At 33.8% G+C, this 25,752-nt stretch overlaps 1 protein-coding gene across 2 annotated transcripts in view; it reads left to right on the top strand.

Annotated features, from left to right (window-relative positions):
• PPP4R3B (protein phosphatase 4 regulatory subunit 3B) overlaps positions 1-25,752 on the top strand; it is an 84,713-nt gene that overhangs the window by 37,799 nt on the left and 21,162 nt on the right. For both annotated transcript variants that reach the window (XM_069071749.1, XM_069071748.1), the window contains exons 5-10: positions 3,432-3,509; positions 14,372-14,488; positions 16,453-16,569; positions 23,320-23,451; positions 24,059-24,161; positions 25,147-25,188. In XM_069071749.1, coding sequence (XP_068927850.1) covers positions 3,432-3,509; positions 14,372-14,488; positions 16,453-16,569; positions 23,320-23,451; positions 24,059-24,161; positions 25,147-25,188 — 589 coding nt within the window. The remainder of the gene's footprint in view (positions 1-3,431; positions 3,510-14,371; positions 14,489-16,452; positions 16,570-23,319; positions 23,452-24,058; positions 24,162-25,146; positions 25,189-25,752) is intronic.

The raw sequence follows: 25,752 nt of genomic DNA, 5'->3' as shown, positions 1-25,752 counted from the left end.
ACACACACACACACACACACACACACACACACACACACACACACACAGATTTCCATCTCTCTCCTCTGTTGTATCATCACTCATAGGCAGTCCTTTAACTGTGAGTATATCTCACAGTTCTTTTGTGAGCCCCTTTCCCTCTCTCTTCTTGGTGACTTCAGTTCATTTGTCATCTTTATGCAGATGACTCCTAGGTGCAACCCTATTCTTTTCTGAAATCAAGCTACCTGACTTCACTTAGGGCTTGGCCTTTTTGGTCTGAAAAAGCCTAGGTTTATTATGATTCTGTGAAGAAAAAGTGCCTTCCTATCACCACTGCTTCCACCCCCACCCCTCTCTTAGAAATTTGCACTGATCTTCTCTAGTTTTGATAATTCATACTGTGCTCAGGGTATCAATAAGTGGGCCACTGAAATGGAAAGTCCAGGTTTCTTGATGTGTAGTTTTCCTCCTTTCCTGAGTATCATAATTTTTATCCCCTATGATTCGGCCATCCCCTTTTAATGTTGAAGTTTTGTCCTTTTCAGGAGTCATATTGATTCAATAAATTTTACAAATTGAGAAGATACTACCAAGAAATATGGCTAGAACCAGGAATTTTATGAGAAGTATCCTTTAATGATTTTTATTAGTCATAATGTCTCTAAACTGTGATTGAGAATAACTTTTGAATTTTTAATGTAGTGCAGAGGAGGTGCCTCTGTTGAATTGTAGAATGTGACTTGGAAATGCCAACTTTCATCTGCCTTTAATCGATAAGACTGATGAAATGAAGCCAAGGTCACAGGTTTGAATCCTAGAAAGAACTTTTAGCTTTTTGGCAGAATATATGCTCTTCCATTACATATTGCATCCTTAATGTTAGCACAGAAGGCAACAGGCAAGGGACTATAGCTACCTCAACACAGGTTTTTAAAAATTAAATCTTATCTTATCCATTTTCTCTCCCTTCCATCCATACTCCACCATCCTCCACTCCCCTACCAAAAAAGCAAAAAAAATACCAAACCCCTTTTTATTAAGATGTTTAATCAAACAAAACAAAGTCCTCCATTGACCATCCCCCCCCCCCAAAAAAAAAAAAACAAATGTCTTCATTTACACTTAGTCTATCACCTCTCTACTGAGAAGGTGGATAGCATGTTTTTCATCAATAGTCCTCTGGAGTTGTGGATAGTCATTATGCTTATCAGAGTTCCTAAGTATTTTATTGATATTGTATAAAATATTCTCCTGATTCTGTTCTCTTCATTCTCCATCAATTCATACAAGTCTTCCCAGGTTTCTGATTACCATCCCTTTTTACAGCATAGTAGTATTCTGTCATATTCATATGCCATAACTTGTTCAGCCATTCCCCATTTGGTAGGCACCCTATCATTTTCTAGATCTGTCACCTAAGAAAGAGTAGCTATAATTATTTTAGCATGTATGGGTTCATTTCCTCTTTCTTTGGCCTCTTTGGGTATAGACCTAGTAATTAACATAAACTCTTTATTGGTGTTGGGAGGGAAATGTCCAGTCATAGTTTTTTCTCCTAGTTGAGCCATAAAAGACAAAATATATAATCCCTGTCTCAAAAAAATTGGATTTGATTTTAGAGTTCTTTTATATTAATTAATGAAAAGAAATTCATAAAGATCTGCAAGAAAACAAAATTAAGGCGTACAGAAGCAAATTTGGCAACTTTTAATAATTTGAGGTTTAAGAATTAAGGGAAAAGTAACTCAAATTGTACTTAAAAGTATACTACTCTGAGATAGGTGTCCATCAGGTTAGGCTGTTGGCTCCCTAACTAGGTCAACCCTATGTACTGTTATTGTAAAAAAAAAAAAAAGATATACTGCCAGAAATAACTTTGCAAACAATTTTTTTTCTTTTTTAAAACTTTGATAGATCTACAATCCTTTCTGTGGTTTTATTTAATGCAATTGGAAGAATGATGTGATGGATCTGGGGAGGATAAAGCAAAAGACAACCAAAATGATAAAAGGAATAGAGCATTTTTTTATGTGAAAGTCTTATCAAAAGAAATGACTAGGACTTTTCAGCCTGGAAAGAAATGGGATGAGGGTGGAGGTGGAAGAGATTGGTTGAAAAGAGTTACAGACTATGATCAAAATTTATATTATCATAAAATGCATCCTGCTGAAACTTAAGAATCATAGGATCATATATTTAAAGCTATCAAGTCTAATACTCTCATTTTTACAAATGAGGAAACTGAGGCACAGAGAGGTTATATAACTTGAGCATCCCTTGAGGTTTGAAAGAATCACTTTGTAGACAAATAAAAGCTGCCTTAGTGAAACTCTTTATTTTAGATGATTAAAATAAGGCTCAAAATGAATTGATACATTAGTATAACTAAAGTGTCATACTGGGTCATACCAATGATTTATTTTCCCAGTGTTTAGTTTCTGACAGTGTCTCTGTGTGTTTGTGTGCATGCACTCACACACCATGAACATGGTTTAACATCTGTGATGTTGACTTCCCAAGTGAGAGCTGGTGGAAGTGTTTGAACTACATCCCTAATATTTTGAAGGTCATAGTGTAATTTGATTTTGCTTACATGAAGATATAAGTAACTCTGTAACTGTGTTGCAATCTTTATAAAATTATACGGTAATATCTTATTTAACTAGTTATTTGAAGAATGAGGTGGTTATCTACATGAATATTCCAAACCCCCAAAATGCCAAAACTTTTAAAGCAATTTTTGTGGAAATTTGTATGTTATATACTTTCCTTAATTCTTTGTAACTCAGACTTATCATTATAAATATCAGTTATTATACTGTGTTACTGTAAAAGGTGTTATTTGCTGTTACACTAAATGGCTCCAGAGTAATACTGCTTTTTAGTCGTTGTGTCTGTTTTTGATAGTTTTTCTGTCTTTCCTCAAGGTCAGGCTATCAACATTTGTTCTTTCTATTATCACTTCTCCATATCACCCCCACTTTATAATCTGTTGTGACCTGAGAAACAATTGTATAATCTATTTTGTTAAGCTTGTGTTTAGGCTAAAGTATATCTGAGTAAGAAGTTAAATGTTATCACCTGTGAGTGAAATGTTCATGACTTTTGCCCTCTTCTTGGCCACTCAAAAACCTTTTTGCTTTATGAATCTTAATTACAGAGTTTTGAGAGTTAAGAGACATCAGTAACCATGTAATCAAATCTGTATAATCATTTTATTCCTAATAGTTTGGAATTATTGACTAAGTATGGTATTGTTAAATTCTGGTGGTTTTACACCTGAATGATAAATAGAGAGAGCTTGTTAATTTGGAAGTACCCTGGAATTTTACATCCACTCTGAAATGTGATATATGGTTTAATGTAAGTGCTGTTGCTTTAAGAAATCCTATTATATTTCTAAATCATGTTTTGTTAATATTTTATAGTAATTGTTATTTATCATGCAGGAAGATGAGAAATTTTTGTCTGAAGTTTTTGCACAGTTAACAGATGAAGCTACAGATGATGATAAACGGCGTGAATTGGTAAGTTATTAATTCCTGAAGTTCAGAATAGCTGAATTCGAGAGCCGTTGTTCTTTAATATCAATACTTTTTTGGTTTTTAAATTAAGGACTACTATAAAAAGTATAATCTGTTCTATTTCATATTATCACAAAGAGATTGAAGGTATGAGTTTTAATCAAGCTATATAAAAGCAATTTTTCTCATAGTTTGATGTTAATTTTTTAAATTTTATGCTTGGACATAAAAGTTTGGGTTTTTAATTTTTAAAGCTATATTAGGGAGAAGAGATTTGCGAAGGGAAATTACCATATAAATTGATTTGTACAAAGATAACTGAAAATAGAAGACAGACAACTTAAGTCTTATTTTAGTTGTTTCCTCTGCTAAGGAAAATAATCTTTAACCTGGAAAAGAAAGAACAAAAATGTCAGAAAGTCAAAATTCAAGATAAATAAGGAGATAATAAGAGAGCACCTAATTGCACTTATTGGCTTAGTTATCAGACCCAGATTAATTACATATACCGTGTTACTGAGAAAACTATGAAAAAGGAGAGATGTGGGAAAAGGAAAGGACTAGGTGTCTGTGGAACTAGTCAGATGGCCAGACTCAAAAAATAATTGTTAATTGTTTCAGGTCAGCTTGGTAGGTCTCTTGTGGAGTAGTCCAGGGATATGTGCCTGGCCTTGTGCTCTTTAACATTTTTATTAACAGTTTTAAGACATAGATGGCATGCTTATCAAATCTGCAAATGACACACATTTGGAAGAGATAGCTAATAGAGTAGATAACAGAATCAAAATTCAAAAAGACATTGGGAAGTTGAAGAGGCGTTGAACAACTGATTATCCAGTAAGCTGAATTTTAATAGGGATTAATGTAAAGCCTTATATTTAAAAAATAAATAAATTTCTCAAGTATGAGGTAAATGATGCATTGCTTTATAATTCATTTGAAAAAAATCTCTTCAGTTTTAGAGAACTGCAAATTCAGGATGAATCAGCAGTGATTCTAAGGTTTCATTAGGAGATATATAGTGTCCAGAAAGAGAAAGGTGATAATGTTGATGTGCTCTGTGCTGGTCAGACTATATCTGGAATCTTAAATTTAATTCTGGGTCCTGCATTTTTGGAAAGACATTGATATGCTGAAGAATGCCCACTGTCCTCAAGAGCTTCAAGATCATGGTCTGTCAGGATTGATTAAGAAAGCTGAGAAATTTTAACCTGAATAGTATGGTTTGGGTTATACATGATAGCTATCTTCAATAAGTTGTAGAAAACCTCATATATTAGGAAGTTATAGAATCAGCCCAATTTAAGGAAGAACCTTCTAACACTAAGAACCATCCAAAAATAGAATTGATTACCTGAGGAGGTAGTGATTTACTTCCCTTCCATAGAGATCTTTTAGGAAAAGCTAGGTTCTTACTTATGAATGAGCTGGTCTGTCATTGCTGAGGTTCCTTCCAACTCTGATTCTCTGTGTTACACAGATATCGTTGAATGTAGAGGTGCCTTTAATATTGAAAATCCATAATTTTTCCTAGCTGCAGAGTTTAAATATATCACAAATAACAAAGCTAAAAATTGTTTAGTAAAATTGGTTCCTCGTCAATAAAATGAGGGAGTTGGAGTAAATAATTTTCAAAGTCCATTCTAGCTCTAAAATGTGATTCTAGAAGTCATAAATATACAAATACTCATCTGACTAAATTGTTTTGATTTTGCATTTTTATACTGTTGAGGATGGGGTTTAGGGTGGAGGGAGTTAGGGAAGATAGCAAATATATTATTTGACTCATTTTCCATTGATGGTTTCATTTTCATGTGTTTCTTTAAGATGCTTCAGAGGGGGTTTATTATCTCGAGGACTCTTTCACAAAAGTCCTTCTTTGATGCTTCATCCTGGTATGGAAGTGATCCTTTGTTCTTGAAGACTGTGGCAGTAGATCACAAGCCAATGTACTATATGAGGAAATGGCATTGGCATTAAAAAGATAAAGTTAGGAAGAGTGCTTTGACCTGAACAAAAAAATTACAGAAGAAATACTTGCAGGAGGTGACATAATTTTAAAGGCATTCAATCATTTTTCAAGATAGCTCTAAGAGGGAAGATTATGAAAGAATACAAAAGATCACAGACAGTGGTTTATCTCCCTGCCCCTGCAAGACAACCAAAAAGGTATCACTAACTACTGACTTATATGCCTAGTTTCTCATCTCTATAATCTTTATGAAAATGGTCTATACTTAACATTGAAGTATCCTTGATAAAAAAAAAAAAAGAACAGGAAAGCTTTCATAGATATCTTCCCGAAGCACACCACATCTTCATGATCATGTAATTGAGATCAGCCAAAAATATAAACCACATTGTGTCTATTTTTCAAAATATTTAAGTTGGTAAAATAAAATGTAGCTTTGAAGGTTCTTCTCAAAAAAAGTTTCTCATATATATATTAAACATCATATATAGACTATGACAGACCTAAGTATGGAAATAACTTTGTTCAAAAATAGACTGAGATCATGTCAAGTGAATCATAATTTACCTAAGATGTTTTGCAATGTCATGGAAAATGACCTACATAGAATCCAAGTAAAAGTACCCACAGTTGATTAAAGTGTTCCAAGGTCTCCTTTTTGGTGATAGTGTATCAAGACCTAGAATACTACAAAAACCTGCTTAATAAAATCTATAGCAGTACAAAAAATATAGGTCCAACCATCCATACTGTAACAGTCAAATCACAAAATGTATTATTTGCCCAGAGAATTATAGAATCTGAATTAGAAGGCAGTTCAGAGACCATCTATACACAGTCAGTACCTAAATAAGTCTCCTCTTCAATAAGCTGATTATTATTCATCTAAATTTTGCTTAGGTGCAATCTATCGACTTTCAGTAGCTCTAATTGTTATATAGTTTTTCCTTCTATCAATGCTGCATTTGCTTCTTAGGGGCTTATAATAGTTGTCCCTAGTTCTGTCCCCTGTTGCCCCCAGAACAAGTTTAAAACTCCTCTTCCACATAGTAAACCTTAACATTCTTGAAAACAACTATCATGCCCCCTCTAGGACATCTTTTCATTATCAAACACCTCCATCTCCTTCATTCAGTCCCCATATGATATGCTCTGGAAATCCTTCTGCATTCTGATGACCTCTTTCTAGATCCTTACCAGCCTCCTTGTACAAATATACACAGAACTTAACACAGTTCTCCAGATGTAACTTGACCACAGCAGAATATGGTATACATGTCATTTCCTAATTCCTGCATATTGTGCTTCTCTTAATGCAGCCTAAATTCAATTTTACCTTTTTTTTTTTAAACAGTTTCTTAATGTCATTCTTATGGAAATAAAGAGATATGAACTAGGCAATGTTAGAGTTAAGTAGATTGGAACTAGTAGAATGTCCATATGCAAAAGGTAGACATTAATGGTTCATGCCATCTTGAGAGGTTTCCTCCAGAGTGCCCTTAAGGATCTCTACTTGGTCCTGTGCTATTTAAGCTGAAGTTTAACAAGGTCACGTAAAAAAACCTTACATGGATTATAAAAGTTGGATTTATGAACAAAATAGGGCAAGTCTAGCTAGATAGAGGTTCATCCAATTGGAGGATGTAGTAGACGACAAACTCAGTATGAACCAACAGTATCATAAAGGATTTCCTTTAGTATTATCCTTTTAATGATCACTCTTTGGGTCTGAACATTCTAGTAATTCCAAATCTAGTTAACTCTAATAATTAGTTAATTTCTAGTGATGATGATGATAATAGTAATAATAATAACTAACATTTATATAGCACTTATTTTGTATCAGACATTGTTGCTGAAGGCTTTACAATTATCTCATTTGGTCCTCACAACAACCTCTTAAGAGGCAGGTCCTATTATTGTACTTATTTTATAGGTAGGGAAAATAAGGCAGGCAGGTTAAATGACTTGCTGAGAGTCACACAGCTACTTGGTATCAGTCTGGATTTCAACTAAGGTCTTCCTGACTATACCTACTATTTATCCATTGTGCTATCTAGTTGCCTGTTACTCCCTTTCCATAAGAATAGCATAAAATACTGTCATATGCTTTGCTAATGTCTGGGTAAAACTGATATAATATTTCATCCGTCTACTGGCATAATAACTATCCAAAAAGGTAATGAGTTTGGTCTGGGCCCAATCTGTTCTTGATGAAGTTTTGCTAGCTTTATGATCACCTCTTCCTCTTCTAAGTGGTTTGGTAACTATTCCTTTAAAGATATGTTTTAGAATTTTTCTAGGATTCCAAATTAAGTTCACTGCACTATCAAACTTAATTCCATTTTTTAAAAAGTGATACTTAGCCTTCTCTAGGTTTTTGTTACCTTTCCTGATCTCCAGGGTCTATCCTAGATCACTGGCAAAAGCTGAGAAATCGTATCAATCCACAAACAGTTATTAAGTGCCAGGCACTAAGGATATAACTCCCAGCAATTGGCTTCATACCCTGGGACTTAATTCATTTGTGTTTGGTAACTTTAACTCATCAAGTATAATTAGGTGCTCTCTTATCTCCCTGTTTATCTTGGGTTTCAGCTCCCTATTAGCCATTTTTCCTTTATTCTGAATACTACATAGATTATTTTCCTGATCACAGAAAACAAATATTAAGTTTTGCAGTTTTGCTTTTTCTAAACCACCCCAGGCGGTAGTCCTTTACCTCTTATTTTTTTAAAGATAACTAGAAAAAGTAATTTTGTTTACTTTAGCATTCATAGTCAGCCCTAGTTTATTCCAGGATTTCATATTCTTAATGCTGTTTCTACTTTCTGGTGCCATGCTTTTGAATTCAAATTCCATTACCTGCGCTTGCTTCCATCTTATGTACTTGTCTTTTCTAAAAATAGATTTTTTTTAAATCTTATTTTCTTTTTCATCAACCAGATTTCTTAGTATTCCTTTTCATCCCTCCTCTCAGAGAAATGTCCCTTAGAACAAAGAATTTTTAAAAACTTTTTATTGATATCTTATTTCTTATCATAGTTATCCCAATTATACTTCCCTTTATCCCTCCCAGAGAGCCAACTTATATAACTAATAGTATTTAAAAAGGGGGAGGGAGAATCAACACAACTGATTGATAAATTGAAAAAATGGGCAATTGTAACACGTGGACTCCCACCTTTGTGAAGCATTAGGTTGAGGATGTTTTCTCATTTTTCTTCATTCAAGTTCTCTTTGACCTTTTATAATTTTGTTACATTCACTTTTGGTTTTTAATGTGTGGTTCTTTTCATTTACATTGTTTTAGTTTCTATGCATATTGTTTCTTGATTCTGCTTACTTTGCTCTGCATCAGTTTGTGTAGATCTTTCCATTTTTCTCTGTATTCATTACACACATCATTTCTTACAGCATAATATTCCATTCTTGTACCACAGTTTATTTAGCCATTCCCCAATAGATAGGCATTTATTTTGTTTTCCAAATCTTTGCTATCATATAAAAAGTATTGCTGTAAATATTTTGGTGTATACATGGACTTTTCCCTTAACAATGTCTTTCTTGGGGTATAAGTCCACTAATGAAATCTCTAGGTGAAAGGATATGGAAATTTTAGTCACTTTATTTACATAATTCCAAATTGCTTCCCAGAAATGGTTGTGCCATTTTACAGCTCCGCTAACAGTTTATTAGAGTACCCATTATTTCACAGACCTTCCAAATTGACTGTTGACATTTTTTGTCATCTTTGCCAGTTTTCAGGGTGTGAGATGATACCTAAAGGCTGTTTTGATTTTCGTTTTTCTTATTAGTCATTTGGAACATTTGTTCATGTAGTTATTAAATACTTTTCTACCCTTCGTTTGAGAACTGTTTGTTTATATCCTTTGACCACTTCTGTTGGAGAACGGTTGTTAGTCTTATATTTTTTAATTTTCATTTCTTATTTATATTTATTTATATTTCTTGGATACTACATCCTTATCAGAGAAATTTGATACAAAGATTTTTTTACTCAGACCACTTCCCTTACTCTAAGTGAATTAATTTTGTTTGTGAAGAGGCTTTCCTGTTTCAAGTAATCAAAGATATTTATTTTATCTTTTGTAATTACTTCTATCTCTTGTTTGGCTAAGGATACATGTCTTACCCAGTGAGAGGTATATGATTTGCTTTTATTCTAATTTTTTTATACTATAATCTTTAATATTAAGGTTGCATATCCATTTAGAATGTATTGTAGAATATGGTAGAATATAGTGATCTAGGCCCAATTTCTGCCATACTGCTTTCCCAACATTCTTATCCCATAAGGAGTTTTCTTCTAGGTAATTTGTATTTTCCATCAAACGCTGGACTATTTGGCAACATCGTTGCTAAATCTCCCTCCTCTAGTCTTTTTAAACTAAGACTGAATGAGAATTTTTTTTAAGAGGAAAAGAGAAAGCAAATTCAGCAAAACTGATCAGAACCATCAAAAAAAATCTGACAACATATGTAATATACAGTACCAGTGGACCGCCCTTTGCAAAGGACTGGACTGACCAGACTGGGGTGGGGAGTTGGGAATATCTTCTTATCTCTTCATTGAGACCAAGGTTATTCTTTGTAATTTTTCAGTATTCATTTTCAGTTTCTTTGTGGTGGTTCTTCCATTTACATTGCTATATGTATGTTGTTTCCTTGGCTCTGTTTTCCTCTCAGTTATGTAAATGTTACCATGATTTTTCTGTATTCACCAAATTCATTGTTTCTTACAGCATGGTAATAACCTATTACATTTGTGTAGCAGAATTTTTTTTTAAGCCATTTCCCAGTTGATGGGCATCTACTTTGTTTTCAGTTCTTTGCCACCACAAAAGGTGCTACTACAAATTTTTAGCATTTCTTTTTGTCAGTGAACTCCTTGGAATATGCCTAGTAGTGGAATCTCTGGGTCTAAGATTTTAGGTAGTTGATTTGCAATTCCAGACTGCTTTCCAGTATTTTGCTAATTCATAGTTTCATTAACAAATGGAGTAATATGCCTGTCTTTCTATAACTCCTCAAATGTTGACTGTGTTCATACTTTATCATCTTTGCCAGTTTGCTGGGTATGAGGTGAAACCTCATGCTTGTTTTGATTTGTCTTTCTCTTATTAGTGATTTTGGTCATCTTTTCCGTGTATTGTTTTTGTATAGTTATCTTTTAAAATTCTTTGTTGCTTGGTAAATTCCCTGTGCATCTACTTCTCTACATATCCTTTTTATTCCCTCTTGGATTTTTTTTCCTTTTGTCTCTTCAGAATGAAAATTTTCATTCTTGAGAGTATCCCATCCCTCCTGAGCTGACTTTATCCAGAGAATTTTAGACTGTGAAATACACTTGCCTTCCTTTCTCTGAACATTTGAAATCTACTTTACTAAAATCTAAGGTTCATATTTGACTTAAGGTTTTCTTCTTCATTTCTATCATAAATTCTAAGATAAAAGTATTCATTTCTCTGCAAAGGTCTCATCATTTCTATCCTAGCTTTTCCTTCACTTTTCCTTCTTGATATGAATCAGACCCAGAAGTTGTTCCCTTTTCTTGGTTCCTCTACTTCTAAAGAATAAAATTATTAAAGCAAATAAATATAATTATTAGATGCTCTTGATGCAAATAAAGATTATTATTAGCTTTTGGCAGAGAGATAGAGAGAGAGCTCCTGGAAAAATCTTGATAATTGAAGTCTCTCATTACTGTTATAATAAAGCCTGTGTGCCAGCCTTGTGTTTCCTGACCTCTTCATCTGTTTCCTCTTTCTAGCCATGTGGTCTCTGCAGTTGTTATGAAGATCAAATATGTTAATAAAAGTAAAATACAAATCTTAAAACAATGTTTAAAATGTCAGCTGTGATTATAAATAAATCAGGAACTCAGAACTCAGAGAGATTCAGTGATTTGCCTTGGGTCACACAGCTTAGATACATAGTAAGTATCTAAGGTGGGATTCAGACCCAGGACTTGTGATTCACAAACCAGTTCTCTCTACCCACTAGGCCATGTGTTCTCTCAAAAAGTGAATGCAATCTTAGGCTTCAGGCAAAAATGAGAGGAATGAGAATCATAGGCTCTTGGGTGTAGAGATGGAAAGGACCTTAGAGGTTACCCAGACCAACCTCCTCATTTTTATTATATCTCTGAGTTCAAATTTGGCACCTTAAGTTTTGATCTCTAGTTTGCTTTGCACTGAATATGTTTGATATACTTGTATATGGACATCACACTTATTTCTGTCTGTTAGATTTTATTTCCTGTGACTTTCTGGGTATCTTCTTTTTTCAGTAATTTAGCTATTTCCTCTTTTACTCAGGTTGTTCCTCTTCCTTTTCAGTTTAAAACCCTTTGATGGGATTTACAAGGCAGGCAAATGTATCTTTTCTAGCCCCTGTGGTATACACTTCATCCTTTGCTTCTCACTTATCATTCCTGAGTATTTTTAATATGGTCCAGAAATACAAATCCTGTTTTCAGAAACCATCTTAATAACCAGCTGATTACTTCTCAAATCTGCCATTTCTTCTGAAATCCTTGCCTTTGATTGGTGGCAATGATTTTTTAAAATACCACCTATACTCCTAAAAGTCTTCACTTTCTTCCCCAGACATGAATGCTGCTGGCTGGGTCTTAATTTGATTGAAAAGGAGCTGGGTCCAGAATTGAGCAGGTAGTGGTTATTTGGATGGGTTGTTTTTTGGGGAAAGTAGGATGTGCTTTTTAGTGATCACAAACTGCTCACTGTCACAAAGACCCTTTTCTTTATCACTTGTGTATTCTTCTGGTGATGCTTTGTGGTTAGACTTAATGAAACACCCCATAGAATCAAAGGATTCAGAACTGGAGGTTACTTTAAATGTTTCCTGGTCCATTCTCCTCATTTCTTCCCTGAGAAAATTTAAGAGGGCAGAGATTGTTTCATTTTTGTATCTGTGTCTCTCAGCTAGAAAACAGTGCATGGCACCTAACACATTTTAAATGCTTGATTACTGATGGTGATATAGAGACCCAGGCAGATGATGTGACTTGCTCAAGTCTACGCATGTAGCATTTATTGGAGCCAGGATTCCATTCCAGTTCTTTTATATCTGAACAAAAGCTTTTGTGCAAGAAGTGGCATAAAAAGATTACGGTGAAAAAACTAAAAGGAAGTGGGCCAGTCATAGTAGTGAGCCTGAGACACAAAGTGGACAGTTAGATTGCTACATTAGTACTACTGAAACATTAAAATAATCAGAAGTCCTTTAGCATGTTGGGTGTTTTATGGAAAGACATAGAAAAGAATCACATAGGCTAAAAAGAATTGTAATCTCCTTTCGTGTTAGCAGTATCCATATGTATGAAATTACAGATCCACCAACATGTCTTTAGGATGATCCATAATCTCTAGAGCACTTTCCAGTGCGAATTGTCCCATCACACAAACAACAGACTTGCAAATATCCTGTATGTAGAGATAGTTGCCTCTATCTTTCTTTCTACTTTGTCTTAGAATGGCAAAACTCCTTGCTGCTGCCTTGGAAACAATTTTGCAAAAATTTAAATCACTTAGATTTTCTGTGGTTTTGGAAGTGAGGGAAAAGCAAAAGCTTAAAGAAGAGGATAGTATGCCTCTGGGGTAACTTGTTTCTTCCTAACATATTACATCACAGTAAATTTTTAAACACACTTCTATTATGCTGCCAGAAATTTAGATATAAACATCTTTTCAAAATATAAAATCTCTTGGAGGCATGTAATAAAGCATCATTAAAAACCTCAGTATTAAAGCAAATACTTTATTACATTAACATTTTCTTTCTTCCTAATACAGTACTTAATTTCCGTCAGCTGTACTCAGGAAATAGACAATTTGTTTAGCAGCAAAGGGCAACATTGGTAAGGTTGAGGACAGGAGTTAGAGTTACAGCAGCATATAGGTCCAAGAGGGAGGTATTCTTGCATTTAGGGAAGGAGTACAAAGATGAAATTTGCTAACTTCAAAATTTTTACTAGGACTAATTTTATATTCGAGAAAGAAGAAAACTTTATTTTTCTTCCTGCACACATCATGGTTCCTTGTTCCTAGGACCTAAATATATGAATCTAGCACTAGGTACTTAAACTATGTTGGATTATATACAGGCTTCCACATATAATGCTGGTAATTTGTCCGCTTTTTTGGTAACTTTTTTTCTAGGAATTCATGAATTCTGAGCCTTAGGCTTCTAGTTTACAAGTGAACTTTTGGAATACAACTCATTTGTAAATTGGAATCTGCCAGGATTTTGTCCTTAAAAGTCTACCACCCATGGAATTTGTCTGCTCTGATGCCTGTAGTAGATTGAAAACCAGCCTAAACAATGAAATATTTATCTAGTAGGCTTTCTTTTTAATTATTCATTTTTAGAATGTTATTACCCACGGGGATGTTAGGAATCATCTATTTTAAGCCTTCTCATTTTACAGATAAAGTAACTGAAGCCTACAGAGGTTAAATGACTTGCTCAAAGTTACATACCTAGTAAATATTAGAGTGGAGTCTCTAACCTAGGCATCCTGGCTTGCAGTCTGTGTGGTTTTTACTGAACTATTCCACAATGCTCTTTGCTTCACTTAATTGGAATCTAGAATTCTAACCATCAGACTTGCATTTATAAGTGAGGGGGTTCTTTTATAATAAAAAGATAATAGTTGCAGAGAAAGGCAGTTGATGATGCCTGTTCCCAGCAGCTGTGATACGCATAGTTGTGTGCATTTATACCACATAAAAGATATGGGTTTTGGCCAAAAAGTATTATACTGACTTCCCTTTGCTGTAACACATTCCAGTGAGCTCACAAGTTTGTCTTCATACATGTCAACTTATTATGGTTTCTCACATTACAGGTTAATTTTTTCAAGGAGTTCTGTGCATTTTCTCAAACATTACAACCACAAAACAGGGATGCATTTTTCAAAACTTTGGCAAAATTGGGAATTCTTCCTGCTCTTGAAATTGTAATGGTAACTATATAATTTCTTTATACTTTTGGAAGTTGTGGGTTTATTATATTGATGTTACAGATCTTACTAATGAAATTTATATCACCAATGCATTTTGGATATAGAGTGATATTTTATAATGCAGTTATTGTAATCACAATTTTTGTTTTGCTAATGTTGGTGAAGTATTAACAACTATGCAGGTTTTACTTTTGGGGGGTTTTGTTTAAAATTGTGACTTTTAGTGTGTGAATGGCTTCAGGTGAGGGATGAACATTGAGTATCCTCCAGAGAAACCAGTCATACCCTCCCTAATCATTAAATAGTTTAGTTCCTAGCCGTGTGACCTTGGGCAAGTCACTTACCCCAATTGCCCTACCTTCCCCCCTCCAAAAAGTAAAATAGTTTATATACATATACACATATACATACATACATACATATATATATAATATAAAAAATAGTTTAGTTATAGAAATATACAATTCCCCAAAATGGTTTTTGAAAGTATTCAATCAGGGATAATCAGAGAAGAAGAAAACTCCAGGAAGGAAGAAAATAGACCCAGCCAGGATAAAAGACCAATTTTGTAAAGGCTAGAAGTATGACTTAGGAATCAGTGTAAGGACAAATTTTAAGCAATAGAGAGGCCACTAAGTTCAGGTTTTCTTAGGATTTTGAGACGGGAAATTCGGAAATTTAAATTATTTTATTTCCTATTTAAGTCTTTGCTTATAAGGAAGTTCCTTAAAGTTAGGAATTACTTTTTTATTTATCTTTTTTTATTTATGCCTTTTCTTGCTTAGTACAATGCCTTTCACTGAGTAGGTACTTAATATTTCTTGAGTTAATTTAAAAAAAATTAACTAGTTCTTTGATTTCAATACTATAGGGAGTTCTTGTTTAGGAGTTTACTCTACCAATGGAGATTCGCAGTCTCAGAAATTGTCTGAAACACCAAGACATTATATATAAATTGCCGGTGGTCCCAAAGTCAATATGTGTTAGCTATGAGACTTGAACCCAAGTCTTCCTGACCCTGGGACCAGCTCTCTATCAGTTATGCCATGCTCCTTTTCAAATTCAAGAATACATAATCTAATTAATTGATATTTGTTCTTTTTATGGTAAAAATGGAAAAATCAGGAGCAAGAAATTTCTAAAAACCTGGGGATAGAGAGGTAGGAGGAAGGAGATAAGCAGTTATACATCTACATAGCCACCTGCTATGTACCAGACACTGTACTAAGTGCTTTTACAAATATTAACTCATTTGATCTTCACAACAACCATGGGAGGTAGGTGCTATTATGATTCCTATTTTACAGTTGAGGAAGCTGAGGCAAAGAGAGGTTAAGCAACTTGCTTGAGAACACAGGATAAATGTTTGAGGCTAAATTTGTATTCATTCTTCCTAACTCCAAGTCCAGCACTCTATCCACACCACCACCAGTTACACAGGAAGGAAAGTGGTGGCAGGATGTAAATTCTTGATGGAGAAACTACTACTATCGATGCACACTGGCAGCTGTTTTACAACTTACAGTCTTAGAGATTTGCTTGGTGGAAGTGAACGTTCTAATGATTTTCCCTGGATTACAAAACTAGGATGTGTCAGATGTCAATTAAGCTCAGATCCTCCTTATTCTGAGCCTTATTTTCTATCTACTACACCATGTTGTCTCTCTAGAAGCTAATTATTAAATACTTCCAACTCTAAAGATTTAATATTTGTTCAGGAAGGAAAAGGAGAGGACACATTTTTAAGAAGTATATTCAGAATGACAGGGTGATGGGAACAACAGAAATTATCAGTAACATAAAACATTTTTTTTTTTGTTTCTACATTGTATTATTCATGTACAGTACAGGGTTTTATCTTCCCCTCGGTACAAAGAATAATGTACAAACCTTACATAGTAAATTTTATTGTAAGATTATGCTGTTTTACAAGATGTATTTAAGTAAATTTTTCTTTTATTCAGGGAATGGATGATTTGCAGGTCAGGTCTGCTGCTACAGATATATTTTCTTATCTAGTAGAGTTTAGTCCATCCATGGTCCGAGAATTTGTTATGCAAGAAGCCCAGCAGAGTGATGATGTAAGTTATAATGTTCTTTTTTAAAATTTTTTTTAGTAATAATGTTCTAGTTAAATAGTATTACCATAGATTTATGCATATAAATTTATTGAGAATAAGGATAACCATACTCTTTAAGTATTTTGAAATAGAATAAGATTTATAATTAGTATATTATTTGGACAGTTTAGAGAAAGCAATTAGAACTGTATTTTTATTATAAAGAAAAAATCATATGGCAGTATTTTCTAGGTGTAAGTAAATTATAATAGATTTGAAGTCTTAAATGGTGTTCTTAAGTATGTTTCAAAGAGTAGCTGCTTATCTGAGTAAAACTTCATACTGTGAGATTTGTAGGATGCTGGTCAGCAAACATAACTAAATGGTTTTGATGTTTATTCTTTTTTTTTTTTTTTAATGAGAATGAAAATAATAAAGCTGTTGACTTTTTTATCTCAGTTTTTCTTTAACTCTTCAGTAGAGGAAATTGATATATTTCTATTGCTTTTTATTTATGTGAGTCTAAAAGAGAAGTCAGGAAGACTTCATGTTTTTTCTGTTTTAAAACATTTTGAAATTAACTAGGTCATTAAAAGATATTTGTACTCTATCTTTCAAATTGTTTTGATCCTTGCATTTAGTAGTAGATCTTGAATTGAATGGCAGTTTATTGCTACTTTTGTTGTGTTTAACTCTTTATTAGATTTGCTAAGAGCATTTTTTTAAGATTTAAAAGATTGATTTAGATATTTTCATGGGCTTTTTCTGTAGCCATTTCTGTTTATTTTAAAATTTTAATTTTAAAGGCTTGACCTCTTATAGAAAATACAAGTATTCATTCTGTGTTCTTGAAGTATATTTGAAGATTTTTTTCTTCAAATGAGGTTTGACACCAAAGTACATGATCTGCCTCCTTTTATCAGTGACTTCTGTGAGTGACTTCTATTGTGTTTACTATACTTCTTGTAATTTATTAGGAATAACTGTTATGTAATGATTTAAAGTGTTTTCTGTCAATATAATTGATAATATAATATTTCTTAACTTTTACTTAGAATTCTGAAAGTTGAAGGATTTGATTTCTGTTTACTCTGGAGAGCATATCTCTTTTGCAGAAGTACTTAAAACAAGTACTTAAAAATAAGTACTTAAAATAGTACTGAAGTTGTAGTATTGTTGTTAACAATTCTTTGTTTTAAATTCTGAAAAGGCTCCCATCTCAGACCCCCCCATCACTTTTATCATCAGTCAATAGGCTTTTCAAGGTCTGTCTTTGTCCTCAACTGTATAGTTAAGGGTTAACTTTTTGTAATTTTTAATATGTTCCTTTTTCTAAAAGTTAACAAGATCAAGTAAATTGTAGATTATTTTAAAATACAGATTGAAGTTTCTGTTTATATTGGAGTAGTGTTGACTTTTTTTTTTTTAATAAAAAAAGAGAGCACCCAAAACCAATGGATCTTCCAGAGCAATATTTTTGACAGAAATCTTGATAACCTGATGCCCTTTGTGAATAAATGAACAACATTCATCTTTTTCTCATCTAGCATTATGCACATAAACTCCAGGGAGTATAGATAATTTCAGTAAGACTGTATAATGCAATCTAATATACTTGGTAATCCAGACATATCAAATTAATATAAAAAAGTTTTGATGTTGAACACTAAAACACTAATATTTGAACTTTTTTTTGTTTGAAAACAAAATATAACATTTGTTTTAAGTTAATCAGTTTTGTATATATAGCTCAGCAACTTGGTGATTTGCTTCTTTGGCAATGTTCAAAATTTTTAGAGTAAGTTTGTCAAACTTTTTACTTGCTGTATTCAGTGCCTTCAGACTACCATAGATTTGAAAAGAATGAATATAAAGATTATTTCTGCTCTTCTGCATTTGGCCAGTTTTAGTTATAGCTTTCATTCTAACTTCCCCTCAAAATCTAATCAGCAATTTGGAAACTCAAATAGATAATTTTTTTATAAAGCTACTCCTTCTAGCAGGTCTTTGAGACATAATATTATATATGTCTCTTAGTAGAGATTTGACTTAAGATGAATTCTCAAACCACTTATGTCATGTTTTGAGACTTCTGTCATGTTAAATTTTTGCATGTGTTTAAAATTATGGCAGAAACTTATTTGTCATTTAAATTCCACTCTTCGATGACACCATGAAACTCTCCTTGCATGTAATTAGGAGCAGCTTCCAGCACATGGAAGCAGGCATATTCCAGTCCAGTTAGCTTTACAGATGATTAAAATTTGGAGATGTATTTCTACAGAGTTTATCACTGACTTTTCTCTAGACTCCTTGTGTGATCATCATTGCCATCTTACCTTAACAGTTTACTTTTTAATTTATTTCAGCAGACATTAATTCATTAAGTTAATTTATTAACACCATCAACTATGGATTGTCTGACAGTTGCTGGGGATATAAAACACTTCCTGCCCTCAAGGAACTTTCATTCTTTTGGACATATTTTCTACTTCGAAATCAAATAGTAACTTTTCTCTCTAAAACTCTGAGGTATAGGCAGTCCACATTGCTAGTAAGAGTGATTGCAGTTGCAGTTTGGCAAAATGTAATGAAGGTTAAACATAACAAATTGGGAACATCTAAGAATTTCCAAACTTTAATTTGATTCATTAGGAGTAGACTGCTCTGCTACAGGCAGAGTGCTGTATGCTTCTGCCACCATCTGTAGTGTTAAATGTATTAGAGGGTATACTAACTCATTTTGTGCCACGGGCCATCTCTGTACTGTAACAGCACTGAGCCTGCTTAGGAATAGGCCAGTGTATAATGAAAACAGTTTAGGATTTGGAGTCTTGGAGAACCAATATTTTAATCCTATTAATTAGTAACCTGAGTGACATTGGGCAAATGATGTAATCTGTCCAAGGCTTTGTAAAATGAGAGAGTTGGACTATAAGATCTTCAAGTTTAGGGCGGCTAGGTGGCGCAGTAAGTAAAGTGCTGGCCTGGGAGTCAGGAGGACCTGGGTTTGGATCCAGCTTCAGACACTTAACACACACAGGAAAAAAAAAAACCTAGCCGTGTAACCTTGGGCAAGTTACTTAACTCCAGTTGCCCTCCAAAAGGCAAAAAAAAAAAAAAATCTTCAAGTTTGGTCCTTCCAACTCTAGTTTATTAAGAGTGGAAGTATAGTCTCTTCCTCTGAGAACTCTTCAACAGGTTCAACTTGGCTTTATGAACGGTACTCCTAAAATTTTTGTCACCAGCCTTCCTGGTCTCTCAAACTTTATCACACCTCCCAGCTGCTTAGTGAACATTACCATTTAGAACCAAGTTGTTAACTCTAACTCTTGTCCTAAAAGTGAACTTTTCATTTTATCCTCCAAAGCTGGTTTTTCCCTCTTGACTTCTCTCTCTGTTAGGAAGAATCTTGGAGTCATTTTTTAAGTTCTTTATTCTTTTTTCAGATCTAATCACTTCACCTAATTCTTTTGGGGGGGGAGGAGGCAGGGAACAGGGACAGGGAGGTATGTCCTTATAAATTCAGATGTCTTTTACATTTGTCCTTCTATGCCTTATTGTGTTGTGGATATAATTCTGGGTTCTCAGATTATGATAGTGGAACACAAGCTGTGACAGGTTGAAAAAACCAAGGTTGAAACTTTGGCTATGAGCCTGTTGATGGACTATGTTATCCAAGGACCATCCTAGCTAAGTTTAGAGAAGGTAATGATTACAGTGACCACAAATAATTAATTTTTTAAGTCTCAGTAGCTTTCAATTACAGTGGAATTGGCATCTGCATTGATGGAAGAGAGTGTCTACACTAATGAAATAATTAATCCTTGAAATAATATCTACTGCATATATTCATTTCTTATTATTCCCACTGCCTTTACCCTATTCTGTGGCCTGATTATCTTAATAGCTTCTTAATCACTCCTATCTCTTCCCCTGTCCATGCCATGTACTATTCCCAGATTACTAATTACACTCCTGCTCAAAAATATCATTGCTACTTTGTTACCTACAATATAAAGTCTAACCTTGGCCTAATATTCCAGGTCTTCTTTAGTTTGAACCCAGTCTGTGTTTCCCAGTTTACCCTCAACCCATTAAAAATAGCAAGTTAATTAAAACTACCTTTGCAGCCTAACATAATGAGTCAATACTCTTCAACATGAACTTCTGCACTCTTACCAAATTGTTTTTAAAATTTCTTGTGTATTCCTTAGTTCCAAAATTTTTCTCATATTGTGCCTGCTTCCTTCTTCTTATCTGTTTAAGTTCTCTCTTTCTTCGTCTTTTACTTTTCCTACCTTTGATTTTGTTCTTCTTACTTTGTCTTCTTTCATCCTCACTTAATACTTTTCATTTCCTTTTTCTGGAGGCTAATAGGTAATTCTCATGGTAGGGCTTAGAAATAGCATCACTAGACTGGATGAATTTGTAATTTCTGAAATAACTCCATTTGACCATCTTAAATGTTTATGCTGTAGATCTAAAACCCAGTAAAACAAACTTGAGTTAAAAAGAATATTTTTTGTACTAGTGAAATTTATTTGCATAAAATATTATACAAAATAAATATAAATTGTTCTTATTAGTCATTTAGATATACTTTTAAGTGAGACTTGATCCCAAATAGTAGTTCTTGTTTACAAATATTGAATAAAGATAATAGACCTAATTGAACAAAAGATTATGACCCATATTTAACAAGTCAACCCCCAAAAAACTTTAAATAATGGATGAGATATTGTAACATTCACAATTTATGTAGAAAACTTGATGATTTAGGCTTTAATTTCATATATTCATTAATATCTCTTCAGTAAAATCTGTGCCAATCATTCCAAAATCAAGTTAACTCAACAAGCATTTATTAAGTACCTGCTATGGGCTAGGCCCTGTGCTAAACACTGAGGACGCAGATACTAACAAAAGACAGTAAGTCCCCTGTTCTCAAAAGACCTCACAGTCTAATGAGGCAGACAACATGCATACAACTATGTACAAACAAGATACATACATACATACATACATACATACATACATATATATATATATATACATATACATATATATGGTAAACAGAAGATAAAATCAGAAGGAAGGCACAAAAGTTAAGGAGAACTGGGAAGGGTTTCTTGTAGAAGGTGGGACTTTATTTGAGACTTGAAGGAAGCCAGGAGGTAGAGTTGAAGAGGGACAGAATGTCTGGCTTGGGGGTCAGCCAGTGAAAATGCCCAGAATCAGGCAGGTTTTGAGCAAGGAACAACAAAGAAAGCAAGTGTCACTTTCACAAAGTTCATGGAGGAGGAGAGTAAGGTATAAGAATACTGGGAACATATGAAGGGGCCAAGTTGGGATGAGCATAATAAGCCAAACAGGATTTTCTATTTCATCCTGGAGAGAACAAAAAACCACTGGAGTTTTTCAAGGGGGGAGGAGGGTTTGACATGGTCACACATGTACTTTAGAAAGATCTGTTTGATAGCTGAGTGGACTATGGACTGAACTGAGGAGAAACTTGAAATCAGAGAGACCAACCAGCAAGTTAATGGCAATATTCTAGGCATGACAGAGTTCATGGAGAAGGATTGTAAGAAGGCTGGAAAGGTAGGAAGGGGCCAAATAGGATTTTATATTTGATCCTGGAGGTAACAAGGGAGACTCTGGAGTTTATTGAATAGGGGGTAAGGAGACATGATCAGACCTATTCTTTGTAGAAAGATTTGTTTGACAGCTAAGTAGTTGGACTGAACTAGGGAAAGACTTGACTCAGGGAGATTGACCAGAAAGATAATAGTCTAGGCATAAAATGATGAGGGTCTACACCAGAGTTGTGATAATGTCAGAGGAGAGAAGGGAGCATATAAAAGAGATAGAAGATGGAAATTACAGCACTTGACATCCTAATGAATTGAGATTAGGTATAAAGAGAGAGTAAGGAGTCAAAGATAACACTTAGGTTGCCAGCCTTGGTAACTGAGAAGTTAGTAGTATCTTTGACATAAGGCATTTAAGGATGAAGGGAGATTTTAGGGAGAAGGACAATGAGTTGAGTTTGAGATGTCTTCTGGGCAGTTGAAGATAGGAGACTGGAGATCAGGGGAGATGATAGGTCTGGACAAGTATATTTGAGAGTCATCTGCATAGAGATGATAATTGAATCTATGGTAGCTAGTAAAATCACTAGAGAAGATGTAATGGAATCACTAGTGCAATAAAAAAAAAGCAGTAGATTAATGTGAGCTATGGAAAGGACTATCTTGTCTTTTTTCTTTTTTCTTTCTGTTTTCGGCGATATGGGGCTTATCACAGTTTTACACAGTGATAGGCACATGGCGTGAGACTGAGAGAATATGTATTTTGGGATCACATGGTTTTTGATATTACTTATTAGTCTATTTCTAAATTCTTGAGGCTAAACTCTAGAATGAAAATGTTAGCTCCTTCAGGGAACAAAAATACCTGTTAAGTGATTTTCTTATCCACTTTAGCATAATGATGTTGCAAGCTATGATCCTTTGTTGTGTTTGTTTTTTAGTAGGTTAGGGTTTTTTCTTCTTTGGGGAAAGAGAGGAGACTTTTCTGTCACAGCTTGAAAAAGCATAAAGAAAAAAGTTGAATTAAATATTTATTACTCTTTTATTTCATTGCTACCTGATATAATTCTGGTTTTTTATTTTTGATTCAGTCAGTGGTATGTGAAATATCTATATGCAGATAAATAGATATAATGTTTATTAAAACAGTGTCTAATTGAAACATGTTTTTTTGCAGGATATCCTTCTCATTAATGTAGTAATTGAACAAATGATCTGTGATACTGACCCTGAACTAGGAGGAGCTGTTCAGTTAATGGGACTCCTTCGTACTTTAATTGATCCAGAGAACATGCTGGCTACAGCTAATGTAAGACAATATCAAGGGGTAAAAAGGATTTTTATTGTACTATATAGTTTCACTTTAGAAATAGCTCACAGCACTTTATTGAGAAGAACATGCATATCTGAGTATATATAGATTGGCATTTTAGGATTCTAAATGGATAAATGTTAAGGTTAAAATCCAGGGCTACAATTTGTAAAAATTGTAAATGTTAAGAAATTGATTTCTAAATTGCCCTTTCCTTAAGTAAACTACTTTTTAATTTTTTCTTTTCCTGGCTTTTTATTATATAAAACTAAGCTCCAAATATATGTGAAAATACATCTAGCCATTCCAGTGGTGTTACTTCTTAAGTACTCATTTTTGCTTATTTTTAGGTTGTAAAATCAATGTATATAAAGTACTTCGTAAATTTTAAAATACTATTTTATGAATGTATTTTGTTTCCAGCAATATTCACCATAAGATGCAATGATATTTTTAGTTTCTTAGATATTACAATATGCTTAAAATATATATATGTCATATATGATGTTTTTGATAGTATAAGTCAACATGTGATATGCACTAATTCTTAAAGTTGGTTAATTACAAACATAATAAATTCTCATCTTGTTCTTTTCTGTTATAGAAAACTGAAAAAAGTGAATTTCTAAATTTCTTCTATAACCATTGTATGCACGTTCTCACAGCACCACTTTTGGCTAATACTTCAGAGGACAAATGTGAAAAGGGTAAGTAAGCATGCGTGCGCTTGTGTGTACAGTTGTGTTTGTTTGTGATTCTCTTGCCTTAAAAGAGGAGGAAAAAAAACCACCATGACCATAAGCCATGTCTCTATGACACTGAGTTTATTTGGCCAAGAAATCTGCTTATGGACATTGCAACTTCCAATTTTAAAATTATTTTAAGGGACCCTGAATGTGAATGTTGAATCATGTAGTAGGTAGGATTGTCTTAGGAATTTTGGGAAAAGAAACATGCCAGGGGAACTAACATACCAGAGTTTCTGAAATTTTAACATTTTATAGTTGAAAGAGAATTTGAAGCCATCTAGTCCAACTTCTGCCTCAATAAGAATACCTCTCCATTATATACAGAATGATCATCCAGACTTTGCAGAAGACCTCTAATGAGGAGGAGCCTTCTATCCCTGATGGCAGCCCATTTCACTTATGGAGATCTCAGTATTAGAATGTTTTTCTTTATTATCAAACCTAAATTTTTCTGTTTTTGGACATTCTGCTCCTTACTTCTAATACTATCTTCTAAACTGAAGGAAAAAAAACAGCCATTTCCTCTTGCATGTCATGGCCTTAGCAAATTAGTCTGTAAACCAGCAAGTTAAGAATATTTTAGTTTAATTTAGAGTACATAAGGAAAACAGATAATTCCATCAGAGTTCTGGTTGAATTCTAGCCTATTTTCCTAGCTTTATTCTTATTTTAATTGTTCCATGAATTTCTGCTTGAAATTGTGCAGAGAGGAGTGGCTAGGTGGCACAGTGAATAAAGCACCAGCCCTGGAGTTAGGAGGACTTGAGTTCAAATCCAGCCTCAGACACTTAACACTTACTAGCTGTGTGACCTTGGGCAAGTCACTTAACCCCAATTGTCCTGCCTTCCCTCCTCCAAAAAGCAAAAAAGAAAGAAAGAAAGAAATTGTGCAGACAGCTTCTTTGTTTTGACTAAAATATTCCAACTTTTATTTTTCCATTAGATGAAATAGTTGGCGCTAACAAAAGTAACACAATTTGCCCTGGTAAGTGTGAAGTTTATCTTTTAAAAACATATAGCAATAAATATGTTTGTGTCATGTACACCATATTTACATTAAGTGCTCTCTCTTTTTTTTTTTTTAGTATTCAAAATAAGGTCTGGGAATTAATCTTTTTTCTTTGCTACCAAGAAATTAAAATTTCTGTTTCCTTCTGTGGAAAAGGAGAAGGCAAATGCAATTGAGATTTCAGTTATCTTTGCTTTTTGAGATTTTTATACTTAATTTATGTTACTTGTGAGAAAGGTTTGTCTGGTTTTTGATGTTTAAATTGTTCATTTTGAAAGCTTACCTGTAGACCTGCTTTTATTAGGGACCTGATAACTTCATTTGGTCTTTTTCTGTGGTAGGTTTTTTTTTTTTATTAGATATTCAAGGTGTATGTAAACCAGGACTCTTGCTACAGAGTATGCAAAAAAAAACCAGTACATACTGTGTCAGTGTACTACTAGTACTTATTTCTCAAGAAGACTATTAAAGAGCTCTTATAATTCCATTCTATAACTTCAAGGCATTCAATCATCTTTTAACAAGGAGACTTTTTCATTA

The sequence above is a fragment of the Petaurus breviceps genome, unplaced genomic scaffold (assembly GCF_028583685.1).
Source record: "Petaurus breviceps papuanus isolate PSGF00001 unplaced genomic scaffold, PetGlider_PUasm1.0 90842, whole genome shotgun sequence".
Classification (NCBI taxonomy): domain Eukaryota; kingdom Metazoa; phylum Chordata; class Mammalia; order Diprotodontia; family Petauridae; genus Petaurus; species Petaurus breviceps.
Note: the sequence above shows the minus strand (reverse complement) of the source record. Positions and strands in the feature narration are given on the sequence as shown.